The 13,235-nt window shown below is 36.4% G+C and overlaps 1 protein-coding gene across 16 annotated transcripts in view; it reads left to right on the top strand.

Moving 5' to 3' along the window:
* Positions 1-13,235, top strand: part of MLLT10 (MLLT10 histone lysine methyltransferase DOT1L cofactor) — a 153,796-nt gene that overhangs the window by 73,959 nt on the left and 66,602 nt on the right. For all 16 annotated transcript variants that reach the window (XM_044425346.1, XM_044425345.1, XM_044425341.1 and 13 more), the window contains 3 exons: positions 730-825; positions 6,577-6,832; positions 10,384-10,953. In XM_044425346.1, coding sequence (XP_044281281.1) covers positions 730-825; positions 6,577-6,832; positions 10,384-10,953 — 922 coding nt within the window. The remainder of the gene's footprint in view (positions 1-729; positions 826-6,576; positions 6,833-10,383; positions 10,954-13,235) is intronic.

Raw genomic sequence — 13,235 nt, 5'->3', positions numbered from 1 at the left:
GATTTACCAATATAAGCTAATCTCTTATACCATGTTTTAATGTGACTTATTGAAGAATCATAAGTACATCTAGCCACAATTTGTCTAGGTTTAAGACATTATGACAGCCACAGTTAGAATTTGTGGGAGAAGTAGGCTCTCATTTCCTGCAGAACTTTGGAGAAGACAAGGAGTGACACAAGACCCTCTCTCATCTTCTCCCTTCCCATGACAGATTACAGGCAACTGGGAAGGGAGATATAGGTAATACAGGCTCCTAAGAATAAAAGAGCCATGCTCAATCCAATCAAAGTGCATTTAGGCTGGTATTCTGCTCACATAGCAGCAAAGCAACTGTTTCTTGTTCCTCTGAAGCCCTGGAGGAGGTTGGACAAGACCCTGCTCCTTTCCTGAGCATGATGGAATATTAAGGAAGAGGGAAGGGGCTGGGAGTTACCCCAAATAATAAATGTCCAGTACGTGAGCAAATTTTGGTATTACACAAAATTATGCTTTTGGAAGAACTAGCCAGCGTTAAAAGTAAACAGTGTTACCTCCTTTATTAACTCTACTAATTCATGTGAATGTTACACTAAATAAAATCCTCATTGCTTCTTAAACATCATAAACACTCAATTAACATTATTGCAGCAATTCATGCTAACTTATATTTAAATAGCAAAAAAATCAGTTTGCTGTTGAAGATTAATCTGATGTTGCATTTTATTTGCTTTCATGCTTTTTTTGTAGAAATATAAAGAAAAAGATAAACATAAACAAAAACACAAGAAGCAATCAGATTCCTCACCTTCTTTGGTTCCTTCTCTCACTGTAACAACAGAGAAAGTAAGTGAGGTTTTCATACATCTTATGTTGGAATGACATTTGTATTCTTGGCATTTGTTTTATGGAGTGAGGATTTATGTTGTTGCCTAATTGCAGAGAAGCTCTATTCATGATTAATAGTACATTTGCAGTCTTAGTCATCTGTGTTATAATAAATGGTACTCAATGAGTTACAAAATTAGGATAGAATACTATATTTGTACTTTACCTGTGTACAAAATGACTCTGTAGCATACTGCAATAAAAATATCAAAGTAGTAATAATAACATAAATAATAACAATTTAGCAATATAATAAATATAAATTTATAAACAAATGTAAGAACAACCCCCCCCCCCGCACAAATAATTAAAAAATAGGATCCGATTCTTGTATGTAGACAAAGGCTAAACTATCATTTCCCAGTTAGTATTCCTGTTCAAATAGCATGGAAAGCTCTGGTTTAGCAACCCTGGATTACCCTCTTTATATCTTCTTTAAGTTATTACTTTATATTTACACACACACACAACCCCCTGTTTAATATGCAGTTTTAAATTTTATAAACTTTTAGTGATGTTTTAATATGTTTTTAATACAATACATTTTATTGCTTTTTAATGTGCTTTGTAAACAGCCCAGATAGCTTCACTTGTTGGGGGATATAGAAATAAAATAAAATAATAAATAATAATATAATGCAAGAGAAGTAGAGGGGATAAGGGAATGCAAAGGCAGAAGAGTGCTCTTTCTTGGGCCAAAAAGCCATGGCTTCTTGGACTGGGATCATTGTGCATTTATCAAGCACCTGATATCTAAGAAGCAATATAAGCTCAACAAACATTTTATCCACTGGGGCCAGTGTTACATTTTTGATGAGCTTTCACTTTTATTTGCTACAACAAATATGTAATTTTATTGTTTCCATAAACTAGTGAGCTTTATGCAGATAATAAATCCCCAAAATTTTTCTAAATGGAAATTTTAGCCAAAGAATCTGTAGCATTTAAGCATGCTGCTCTATGCTAACATTTGTTCATTTGTCCCATCTATAAATTGTAATTTTGCATTTTATTGACTTGTATGCGTATGGAAATAATTTCAATAAATTATGGGTACTTCCAGGCAGAGGGCTGTTAGTGCTACTAATCAAAAGCACCATGTAGCTATTCCATCTTCTTCTTCATAACAGACTTTTTGTGGTAAGAGAGAAGATGGAAGAAGGGGTAGAAAAACATAGGAGGCTTCAAGTGGGAGACATTATCCATATCTCCCCATAAAAATCTTGAATCAGGTAGGTGGAAAAAAGCCTCTCCTGGAAGCACCCTATATAAAAACAGTCATGTTATATTTCCCTAGCACAGTCTTTTCAATTTGAAAGAAAACACCTTCAAACAGCTACAGGTGTGCTCTGACTTGAGGCTCTTTTATGTAGCTTGAACACTTCTGTAAATTATCTTAACTATCTTTTTTATTTGAGGAAATGCTTTTAGACCAATAGTGACACTATTTTCAAGGTTATGATATGTTGTTGAAAGAATCTGTTGGCAGAAGTATAATAAATAGCTGCATATACATGTTTCCTACTCTAATAATTTCTAAAAGTCAAGGTCAGGGTTTCTTTTGAGTTGATGTAAAGAAATTAATTAAAAGCATTTGGCATGTAAACATTTTCCTGTTTTTCATACACATTTTTCATCAACCTTGTCTTTAATGCAGACACCTGACTATATTAGTCATATTATCTTAATGGTTTTATCCTTTAAACATAGGCTATACCAGCCTTCATTATGTCATGGCATTATTATTTTCTGAACTGAAATAAAATATTTTATAATATATGTAGATGAGATTCCAGTGTTCAAATGCAGATGTACTTGTATGTTCATATATATTCTGTATTTCCTACCCTTTGACTAATAAGTTTCTAGACAAGTGATTGCTAGTTCAGAGGCTCTCAAAATGTCCACTGTTCTACAGGTACCTAGATAATGGTTTCATTTTCTTTATGTAAAGATATAGTTGATGGTTTTAAATTTTCAGTGTTTTATCATTAATATATAGTGCAATGACTGCAGCAGCTACAACTTCAAACAGCGTTTGGTATTTGGTACTTGACACTACAGGTAGCAAAATGAATAAATAACAAGTTTCATATATGGTGGATGCTTAGTTTATGATACAGATCATGAAAGTGATAATTAGTAGCACAGTAAGAAAAGCAAACTGCTGCTAGAACAAGCATACAGAAAGGAAAAAAAATACCAAGGGATAGTCAGCACAAATCTCAGAATATGTTTGGTACAGACTTTTATCAGGGACATGAAGTTTTAGTCAGTCATCCTCCATGTTTGAAATGCTAAATTTGAGTTTGTCACATTTAGTCTATATGCATATTGCCATAATAGATTTGAGTTTTTAACCAAGATAAAATAGAAGGTAGTTTATAACAAAACATGGCTGTTCCGTTATACGACAGCCTACAACAAAAATATAGTATTTTATTTATTTTATGAATTTTTGTACTGGATTTGGACCAGTTGATTTCCAGGCAGTTAACAAAACCTGAATAAAACAGAAATGAAAGTAATACAAATAGGTAAAAGCAGCAAATTAAAATAATTAGAGCTGAGAGCTTAAAAGACTGGCTCTAAAAATTTTGCAAAGGAGGTACCAGGCAAGCCTCCCTCTTCCAAAAGTGGGGTACCATCACTGAAAAGACCCTCTGAAAAGACCCTTTTCATCTTTAATGGCACAGCACCTGGAAGACAATGATGTGGGAACATGAATTCATCCTAACCAGTGTAAAAGAATTGACTAATAAAAGCAATATATATTTTAAAAACCAACATTAAATCAGCACAAACAACTCTCAGTAAGAGTTAGAGGTAAAAACACCACCATCTAATAGGTTTTCTTCAAGGGCATAAAAACACTTGGTGAAGTGGTCTAATGGACATGGTGGGAACAAGTGAAAAATTGTTCCTCCTTATATTTGCCATTCTACTTTTTAATTACAGAAGCATTTGGAGCAAAAATTCAGAAGATGATATAAACATGTGGCAATAGGGGTTCATATGGGAGAAGGCACTCCCTGATACAATAAGGCTATGGATATTTAGGGCTGTAGAAGTTAAGGCCAGCATGCTGAATTGTGCTTCGAACCTGACAACTAGTAAAATTATTTTTAATGCTAATGTAATATGCACTAGAGGCTAGTTCTGACCAGAGGCTGAGCTGTTGCATTTTGAAATGGTTTTCACTCCCAAACAATATTCAAGTGTAATCCCATGTAAATACACTACAATAGCGTAGTCTTTGAACTCACAACAGTATAATAAAGGACAGATAATGAGAGGGCACAGCTTAGCAAAGCAGCTGAAGGAGAAAAGAAGCAGCCCTGGCTACAGATTTTGATGATTCAAAATAGTTTACTCTTTTCTAATATTGTGTTGTTAGAAATTGTGCAATGCCACTTTGCTTTTTTAGTTTATCAAGTTACTTTATAGATGTTACTTGATATTCTAGTGCCTCAGCTTTAGAGTGGAGTATGTAGAATTTCCTAAAGATCAACAATATTGAATGTATTTTTGGCAAATATGTATTTTATGTAAACAGCCTTCAGGAAAAGGTTTCCTTTTCCTATTTTCCCTCAAGTGATACACAGGTGAAAAAATGCCATTGTACCTTTTCATGAGCCATGACCCATACTAGGTCATTCATATTAGAGGTAAATTTGATTAAGAGCTTTAGCACCCAATCAACCCAGTAGGAAAATGTTTCAAAAATGTGCTATCTAGGTTTTTAAATAACCTGTTGAGCATGGATAAGGACTGTGTTCCTAACATATACAAAAAATAATAAATTTTAATTATACTGGTTCTGTTCTATTAAGATTTTTCACTTCTGCATTAACCCTTGGAGTCAGCTGGATTTTTATTGTGTTTGTCAATGTATAAGTTGTCAAATTGGCACTACTCATACACTAGAAGAAAACTGAGGTTTGGAGACATCAAATTAAAAAAGAAAAGAAAAAGGTGAATACCTCCCCTGAAAGAGGAAATCAGAATGCATTTGTATGTGAAAAGCCATTCTTCATCTTGAGTATAGGAGGGGAGAGAAGCAGAAGCACATACAATTATGCCAGGCTCCCTCTATGCCCTCCAGTGCTCACAAGAAAATCCCTTTGTCCTCTTTACCACTGTCTGTGTTTCTTGGAGGTGCAGTCTTACTATAAGCCAGTGTGGTGTACTAATTAGGAGTTAAGAGATCTGAATTTTAGTCCCCCACTGGGGGACTTTGGGCCAGTCACAGACATGCAGCCCAACCTACCTAACAGGGTTGTTGTGAGGATAGGATTGAGGAGGAGGAGGAGGAGGAGAATTATGTAAGCTGCCTTGAGTTTTTTGGAAGGAAAAAGGCAGGATATAAATATAAAAAGAACTTGTGAGGGGGATGGAGCTCTGCCATTTTAAATGGGGATCTCTCTGGGGGGTTGTGCATAATTTTGTGTTAGCTGCAGAAGCATTTACTTTGGAGGATAATAGTTCTAATACTAGAAAAAACAGTTCTAATACTAGAAAAATCAAGGAAATATTGGTAAAAGTGCTAATAGTATTCTGATGGCATGTTAAAGAGTATTTGACAGTGTCTACAAATTCATTGCTTCAACAGGCCATGCAAGATATATCTAAATTATTTTCTATTTAAATTATTTTCTGTATGTCATCTATATTGAAAAAACAGACATATGTGGGACATACATAAGAGACATTGTGACTTTATAGTAAAATCCATGCTTGGCATGTGAGAGGTACCAGATTTGATTCCTGGCATCTTGAGGTAGGGCTGGAAAAGACCTACCTGTTACCTTAGAGAGTGCTGACAAACCCCCTAGCTCTGACAATACTGAGCTAGATGGACCATTTGTCTGATTTGGTATAAGGCAGCTTCCCATGTTCTTGCTTCCTCCTCCAGTTAATTTATGATGTTCAGTTATTAATTTTTACTATCAAATAATGATACAGTAAGAGTACAATTCTGTGCATGTTTAGACAGAAAAAGCCCTATAATCCCTAGCATGCCTCAGCCAGCATGCCAGTGAGAGATGCCAGAAAATTGTGTCCTGAAGATTGCATACATGTGCTTACTGATGTGTGAAAATACTGATACAAAATATGTTTATATTTACTTACATTTTCTTATTTACTCCAGAGGGAGAATTAAAAATTACAGTTTTAAATAATTAAAATGCCCTTTTTATTTTAGTTATTTGAACTATTTTGTATATACTTATATTAGCAGATAAAAAGTAATCAGTTATAAACCTAGTATGTTAACCTGTAACATTTCAAAGGCATACACTTCAGCAGGAACTGGTGTTTGGGAATGTTGCTGGCGGACAACATAAGGATTTATTACATAGAAGTTCCTTGATTAAAATGAAGCTTTTGTCAAGTGGCTGCACTTCCGCTAATTGTTGCAACCTGATGCCTGCAAAACTGACAGCTGGCAACTTGGTCATCATTAGTAAAAGTATTTTGTTCTTTATGCTTACTTATTAGTTGAAATTTTAAATCTACATTTAAAGTGTTTCATTTCTTTTAACTTATTACGAATATAAATTTAGGCTTGACTTTTCCTACCTGTTTTTAAAATGTTAGGACTTCTGTGTTTCTGAATTGCATTAGTGTTGTCCTCTTTCAGAGTACAGTTATTTTGTGGTCTAACTGTCTTTCTCTACTTCCTCTTTCTCACTTCAATACTGTTAGACTTACACAAGCACTACCAGCAACTCTATGACAGGCTCATTGAAAAGGCTGGAGGACACTGCTGCTCGCTTTACAAATGCAAATTTCCAGGAAGTCTCTGCACATGCTTCAAGTGGCAAAGATATTTCAGAGGCCAGAGGTTCAGAGAGCAAAGGGAAGAAGTCGGCAGGTCATAATTCAGGTCAGAGGGGAAGAAAGGCAGGATCTGGAAGGACTCCTGGAGCTACAGTGTCAGCAGCTTGTACTTTTCAACAAGGTATTATCCAAGAATACTATATTACTTCCATGTTTGCGAACTGTTAAATAGGTTAAATCTGTGTATATTTAAATGCAATATATTCTGCATATATTGTATTTGAATGAATAGTATTGTATTTTTATTGAAAGAAAATGTTTGGAGACAGTAGTACATTAGTGAAACTCATGTTTGCTTTATTTTTGGACAAATACATAAAATGGAAGAATTACTTGTATGTATAGTTACTGTGATCAAAAAAGTGTCCAGCAGAAAAATTGAATTCTTCTGCTTTCCAGGAATGTTTTTATAGTTGTAAAATGTAAACATCTTAATTTATAAATAGAATTTTTTGATCAGATGAACCTTGCTTTCATTTGAATGATTCTTTTAATTTTGAGTAAACTGCCCCTATTATTTCACTTAATAACAGAAAATCTGCCATCAGTGGAAGACTGAATACTGAAATATTATTCTTAAACTTATGTTTTATCTCTAATATAATGCACAATGGTCTGTTCACTCATTTCCAGTCTACAAACCATGGAGGCGTGAACTTATTCTTCCCCTCTTGTACATTGAAAACCCCATCTATTTCTTAATTTTCTGATGCAACAAGGATCTATAAAAGCCACTCAAAGCTACATGCCTGCAAACTTTTCACTGGCCTGTTGAAAACTAGCAGAAAAGGGACAAAGAGCTGAGTTTCTATGCTGGGAATAGAGGAAGGATGGAGCAAGCCATTTCTCATACACCAATCCACTGAGCTGCCTGTATGGCATTCAGTGCGCTTACTGGCAAGCAATTTCTGCTTGCCTGTAATGGCAAAACAAGTATTTAAATATAATGTAGTAACTTCCAAACCACCGCTTTCAAACCATATTTCAAAGAATAGTTTGTAACATATCACTGGTTGTCAAACAGAAGAGGATTGGAGGAGCTAGGCATCTTTGATTCTCCAAATCATGGTTTGGAGAGCCATCTGAACTAGTATTTTATTTATTTGTTATATTTCTATCCCACCCTTTTCCCTTAAGGAATTCAAGTTGGTTACATAGTACCCCTCCTCCTCTCAAATGTATCCTCACAACAACCTTGTGAAGTAGGCTAGGCTGGGAGTCAGTGACTGGCCCAAAATCATTCAGTTAGCTTCATAACTTAATGGGGACTAGAACCCAGCTTTCTCAGTTCCTAGTCCAACACTCTAACCACTACAGTACACTGACTTTCTGAACTAAAACAAAAATATCAGTTCTGTGTAGCGGAATAATATTATTTCATCAGTTGTCATTACGATAGCCACTAATTCTAAAACAGGCTTCCTTAATCAAAAGACTTTCTCATATTTTCTGACTGTTAAGTGCAAATACTCTATGGCAAACTATATATTTAGCAAGTTAAGTTGTGAAGCTGGCAATAACTCCTACTGAGCTAAATTGGAATTACTTTTGGGTAGACATACATTGGATTGTACTGAGTGTATTTGATATAAAATAGCAAATGTTTTGTATAAGTAAAGCTATAAAGTGGTAATACATAATTTTATAAATGCAGTGTGAATATCTTTTTCCTTTATGTATTTTGTGTAACATTTCCTCTTGACATATAGAAAAGGGCTGGGATGCAGATAGACAAAGTTTAAATAAGAAAAAGTTAGACATATAAGACAACTGTCCCAGTCCTTTCCCTCTCTGTAGTGGCCTATTTTTAATTCTGTTGGATGTGATGCTATATTTTGGAATGGTACTTGGAAGACCCTTTATTATATTGATTAGCAGTTATTTGTACTGCCAGGTTTCTTTTGAGTATGGGGTAGAAGCCTATGTCAAGCCTTTGTATGGTCTACTGACAGGCTTAGCCACACCTACTTTCCTTACTACATATCTCAAGCTACCTGGGAACCAGTGTGGTGCAGTGGTTAAGAGCATGGGCCTGGGACTCAGGCAATGTGGGTTCTAGTCCCAGCTCAGCCATGGAGACAACTGGGTGCCTTTCGGTCAGTTACACACTCTCAGCCTAACCTACCTCACAGGTTTGTTGCTGTGGGGATAAGATTGAGAATAATATAAGAAGAATGAAATAAGGTACTTTGAGGTCACTGGGAAAAAGTGGGCTATAAATCTAATAATAGATAAATACACAAAACAGCTGTGTTGGTAGGAAAAGAACAGGAAACAGAGGTTTTTTTGTTTCCCTAATGAACCCCAGCATTAAAAAAAACTTTCTGGGTAAGGGGGAAAATATCTCAGTAAGGAATGGGTCCTTTTTTCTTACTGATGCATCCTGGTCTTGGCGGTTCTTTCTACAACCTTCCCTAGAGGGTAGGAAAGGACTAACACTCATGGGAAGAGTGTGTCTCTCTAGCCACTGGTGGACTTATTTCAAGCTGTTTCGAGAAGCTTAAAGGGGAAGAAAGTGTTTGGCAGTTGTGAAGTTGGATGGCTCCCTTTAGGGGCCTTGATTTAGAAGTTCACTTCTGGACTGTTAGTTGGCATTTTCTACTCTAATAGCATGGCTTTGTTTGTTATATTTGTCATTTATATATTACTCCATAACTGAAAGTTTCTGGGCAGTGTACAACAATCCATAAAAACATTAAAATACAATACAAATACCATAAAAACCAAGGCCGCATTAAAAAAATTAAAACAGCTAAAACATACAGTAAAAATTATTATCTTATATATGTTATATTTTCTGTCACTGTACATGTATATCTGTAATTCTGTGAAGCAGAGTATAAAATGATTACCAAGAAATGAAGTTTACACTGACTTTAAGTAAATCTGAAATCTTGCCTCTTTTTTAAATTTTATTTGTAAGCCTCATTCCCGAGACCATTTGAAACACAGACAAAGCATTTAAAAACAGGTTCATGGGGGTATTGTAGGAAAATCCTTATTCCTTTAGAAGGATTTATGATGAATTTTAGTTCATTTTAGGATTTGTTCATTGAAGTAGTTTAAGTGAAACTGGTAGGGCTACTAATTAAAAGGAAAATAGCTCTGTTGGCATTAAATTTTTTGGAAAATGTTTATTTCATATACATTTGCTTTGTGGGGTAGTATTCTGCTTATGTTTGGGTCCTTATCTTTTCACCATCTAAAAAGGGCAGGGCCAAACAAAGTTAGGTTTTACTGCTGGATCTCACTTTCCTAGAGTTATCCTGACCCCTTTTGTATAAATTCTGTCCCTGAGCAGTGATACTGTGAGATTGTAACTTTGGAGAATTTTAATTGGCACAATATCCTAAAACATTTCTTATAGTGCCATCAGTATAATGACACAGAGTGCTAAGAACATCTACTTAGCTAACCCATGGAAATCCATCAAATTGTTTCTTTACTCTTCTGAGCAAGAAAAATATAAAAGAAATGAAGTCAGAGTATTTCCAAGAAAGAGGCAGTGTCCCCCATATGTCATCCACCTTTCTTATAGATGGTGCAAAGATCAAAACTCATGTTCAGAATGACAGCAAAACATGATTTTTACAGTATTCTATTTTGACATTGCTAATAGATTACAAAATATTATTTTAAACCACCAAACCCTACTTTTCCTCATTTCTCTAGGCAGTTTTTTGGGAACACCCAGCAGCACAAAGTCATCATCTGGAAGTTCAGTTCAATCTCCCCAGGACTTTCTGAGTTTTACAGACTCAGATCTACGTAATGACAGCTATACTCATTCCCAGCAGACATTGTCAACCAAAGATGTACATAAAGGAGAGATTGGAAGCCAGGATGGGGGTACAAATTGTTTTACTTCCTTAATTGGTCTCCCTTCAACTTCAACTGTTGCCTCCCAGCCTAATATTTTTGACAGCTCACCTGGAGAGTTGGGTAATTCAAGCCTTGCATCAACAGGATACAAGCGTGTTCAATCCTCTGCTACAGAAGATGAGACTGTAAAGGAAAAGAAACGGAAAGGAAATAAGCAGTGTAAACATGGGCCTGGTAGACCCAAAGGAAATAAAAGTCAAGAGAATATTTCCCACTTATCGGTCTGTTCTGCTTCCCCAACATCATCTGTGGCATCTGCTGCTGGCAGCATAACAAGCTCTAATTTGCAGAAATCTCCAACATTGCTTAGGAATGGAAGTTTACAAAGTCTCAGTGTTGGTTCATCTCCTGTTGGCTCAGGTAAGCATTTATCCTATTTTAGAAAGCACTTTTGAATATAGCTTCACTTAATTCAAACAATAACAGTTTGAATTGAGTTCTTGCTGATTGCTTATTTAGTCATAGTTAATGACTGGGTTTACATAACATGAAAACCCAACAATGGCAGCTAGCTGTAATGGGTTTCCAGGTCATGCAAACCAAGACCAATTTCCATAAGGTGATTTAATTTTAGGGAACAAGTCACCCTGACAACCTATGGCTTGTTCTAGTGGATATCATACCCATGATGGGTTGCCACATTTTCTAAACCTGGGAGAGCAATTTTATTGTGGGTTTCTGGTTATCAAATGCAGGGCTGCTAGACATGAGTAGCAAAGCCACCGTTTGTGATTTCGCCCATGCCCCCTCCAGCCTCTCTTGCCAGTGACTATCTTTCTGTCATTCCAAAATGGCATTTTGGAGGGACCATCACTTGTTTTCTACTATCACTCTTCCTCTGGCCCCAGATAATTGCACAAATGTCTTTGTTCTTCTTCTTCCATCATCTGTCACAAGTATGTGTGAGAGTGTATTCTTGCTTTGTCGATATTCTTCTAAGCTTCAGCTGTCAAAGGTAGCCAAGTGCAGTGGGTAACATACAAGGAAAATGACATGGCAAGACTGCATCAGGGAACGTATGCACGTGTTTGCCAAGGACATGGGGGTGAGGTGGGAAAGCAATATTAAGGGAGAAGGAAAAGGTGAAAATGTAGGAGAAATAGGTATGCCCAAATGGGCAGGGGAACAATATCTTTCACTTAGCATGGTAATCCTCTCACTTTTAACCAGTGTTGAATGGTCAGTTCAGTCAGTTCTCACTGCTCATTCACAAAGAGAAAATAACGGCTCCCTCCCTACATATATTGGGCAACTGGAACTGTGCACTTGCAAAAGAGAGATAATTTATGTACAATATTGCAAGCTATTTGCACACTTTTCCTGGGGCTAAAAAAACAACAGAAAAGAAAATGCAACTCTATTTGCGTACTCCCAAGCACACTGCAACTTGGGCTGCAGAACTAGGGGAGGAGGAGGGCATGAAGAAACCATGTAAGCTCACTTATCTGTGAGGAGTATCACAACTTATACTGTGCAACTTAGTTGCAGGGTGGCTTTTTGACATTGGCTTTGACGTTCTAGCTATCTTGGAAGTACAAAAACTACAGTTTTGTAAATAATGTATCAATTAAATGAAAAGGTTGCTTAGTTGTCTTTTGTATCTTTCCAGTGCAATCTTTAATTTTACTTTAGGAACTTTTGTTTATTTAAAACATGCAGATTGCTGAAGAGGGAGGAGCGATTCATACTTTCCACAAGTGATTGCCTAGTTAAATACTCTGTCAGATCAAAATTCCAAGTCAGTCAAATTTTGCAGAACAAGTACCATAGATATAAATCATACAAATTATCTATGTTCTACAACTGTTAGGTATTAGATCAACCTGAGATGTTAATGTAACTATGTTGTTTTCTCTAAATACTCTTAAATGTATCATGGGCTTAACGATTGTTGAGATGATATTGATAGAATCATTGCCGGTTGGAAGTCATAATAAATTAAATTGGTCAGCACAGTCTCCTTTCAGCATTACTAGAAGGGGTAAAACTTACTTCAGTACTAAGCTTAGATGCTTTGTATAAATTGCAAAACATTCCAAATAGAGCAGGAAGGGCCTTTAGTACAGCATAAGCAGAAGAGGGCATGCTTTTTATGTTGAATGTTCAAATCTTTTTCACATCTTATACAGTGGTACCTTGGCTCATGAAAATCTGTTCCACGACTCTGGTTGCGACCCAGATTGGTCATGACCTGTCAAATTTCCCCATAAGGTTAATCCATTCTATAACCATTTTTTTAATCACAAAAATTTGAAACAAAGTGACAAAGAACAACAGAGATCGTGGCCACCCCCCCCCCCCCAGCACAACCGCGATCATGCCCGTCTTCCCTGCACCAGTGCAACTGCGATCATGGCCATCTCCCCCACCCTGAGCATGATCACAGCCATCTTGCACCCCCACCCCCCAGCATGAGGGCGATTGCCCCCATGCAGGGAAGATGGGTGTGATTGTAATCATCACCTGAGGCAGAGTTCGCGTCCTGAGGCAATTTTTTCCTGAAATTTCTATTCGCAACCTGATTTGGTCATGAACTGAAGCGTTCATGAGCCGAGGTACCACTGTACATTTGAATCTGCATCAGGTGCAATGCCAAACCATGGTTCAGCACTGTGAGAATAATTCCTATATTTCCTACCTTC

Source organism: Varanus komodoensis, unplaced genomic scaffold (genome assembly GCF_004798865.1).
Source record: "Varanus komodoensis strain SLA01 unplaced genomic scaffold, ASM479886v1 scaffold15, whole genome shotgun sequence".
Taxonomy (NCBI): domain Eukaryota; kingdom Metazoa; phylum Chordata; class Lepidosauria; order Squamata; family Varanidae; genus Varanus; species Varanus komodoensis.
Note: the sequence above shows the minus strand (reverse complement) of the source record. Positions and strands in the feature narration are given on the sequence as shown.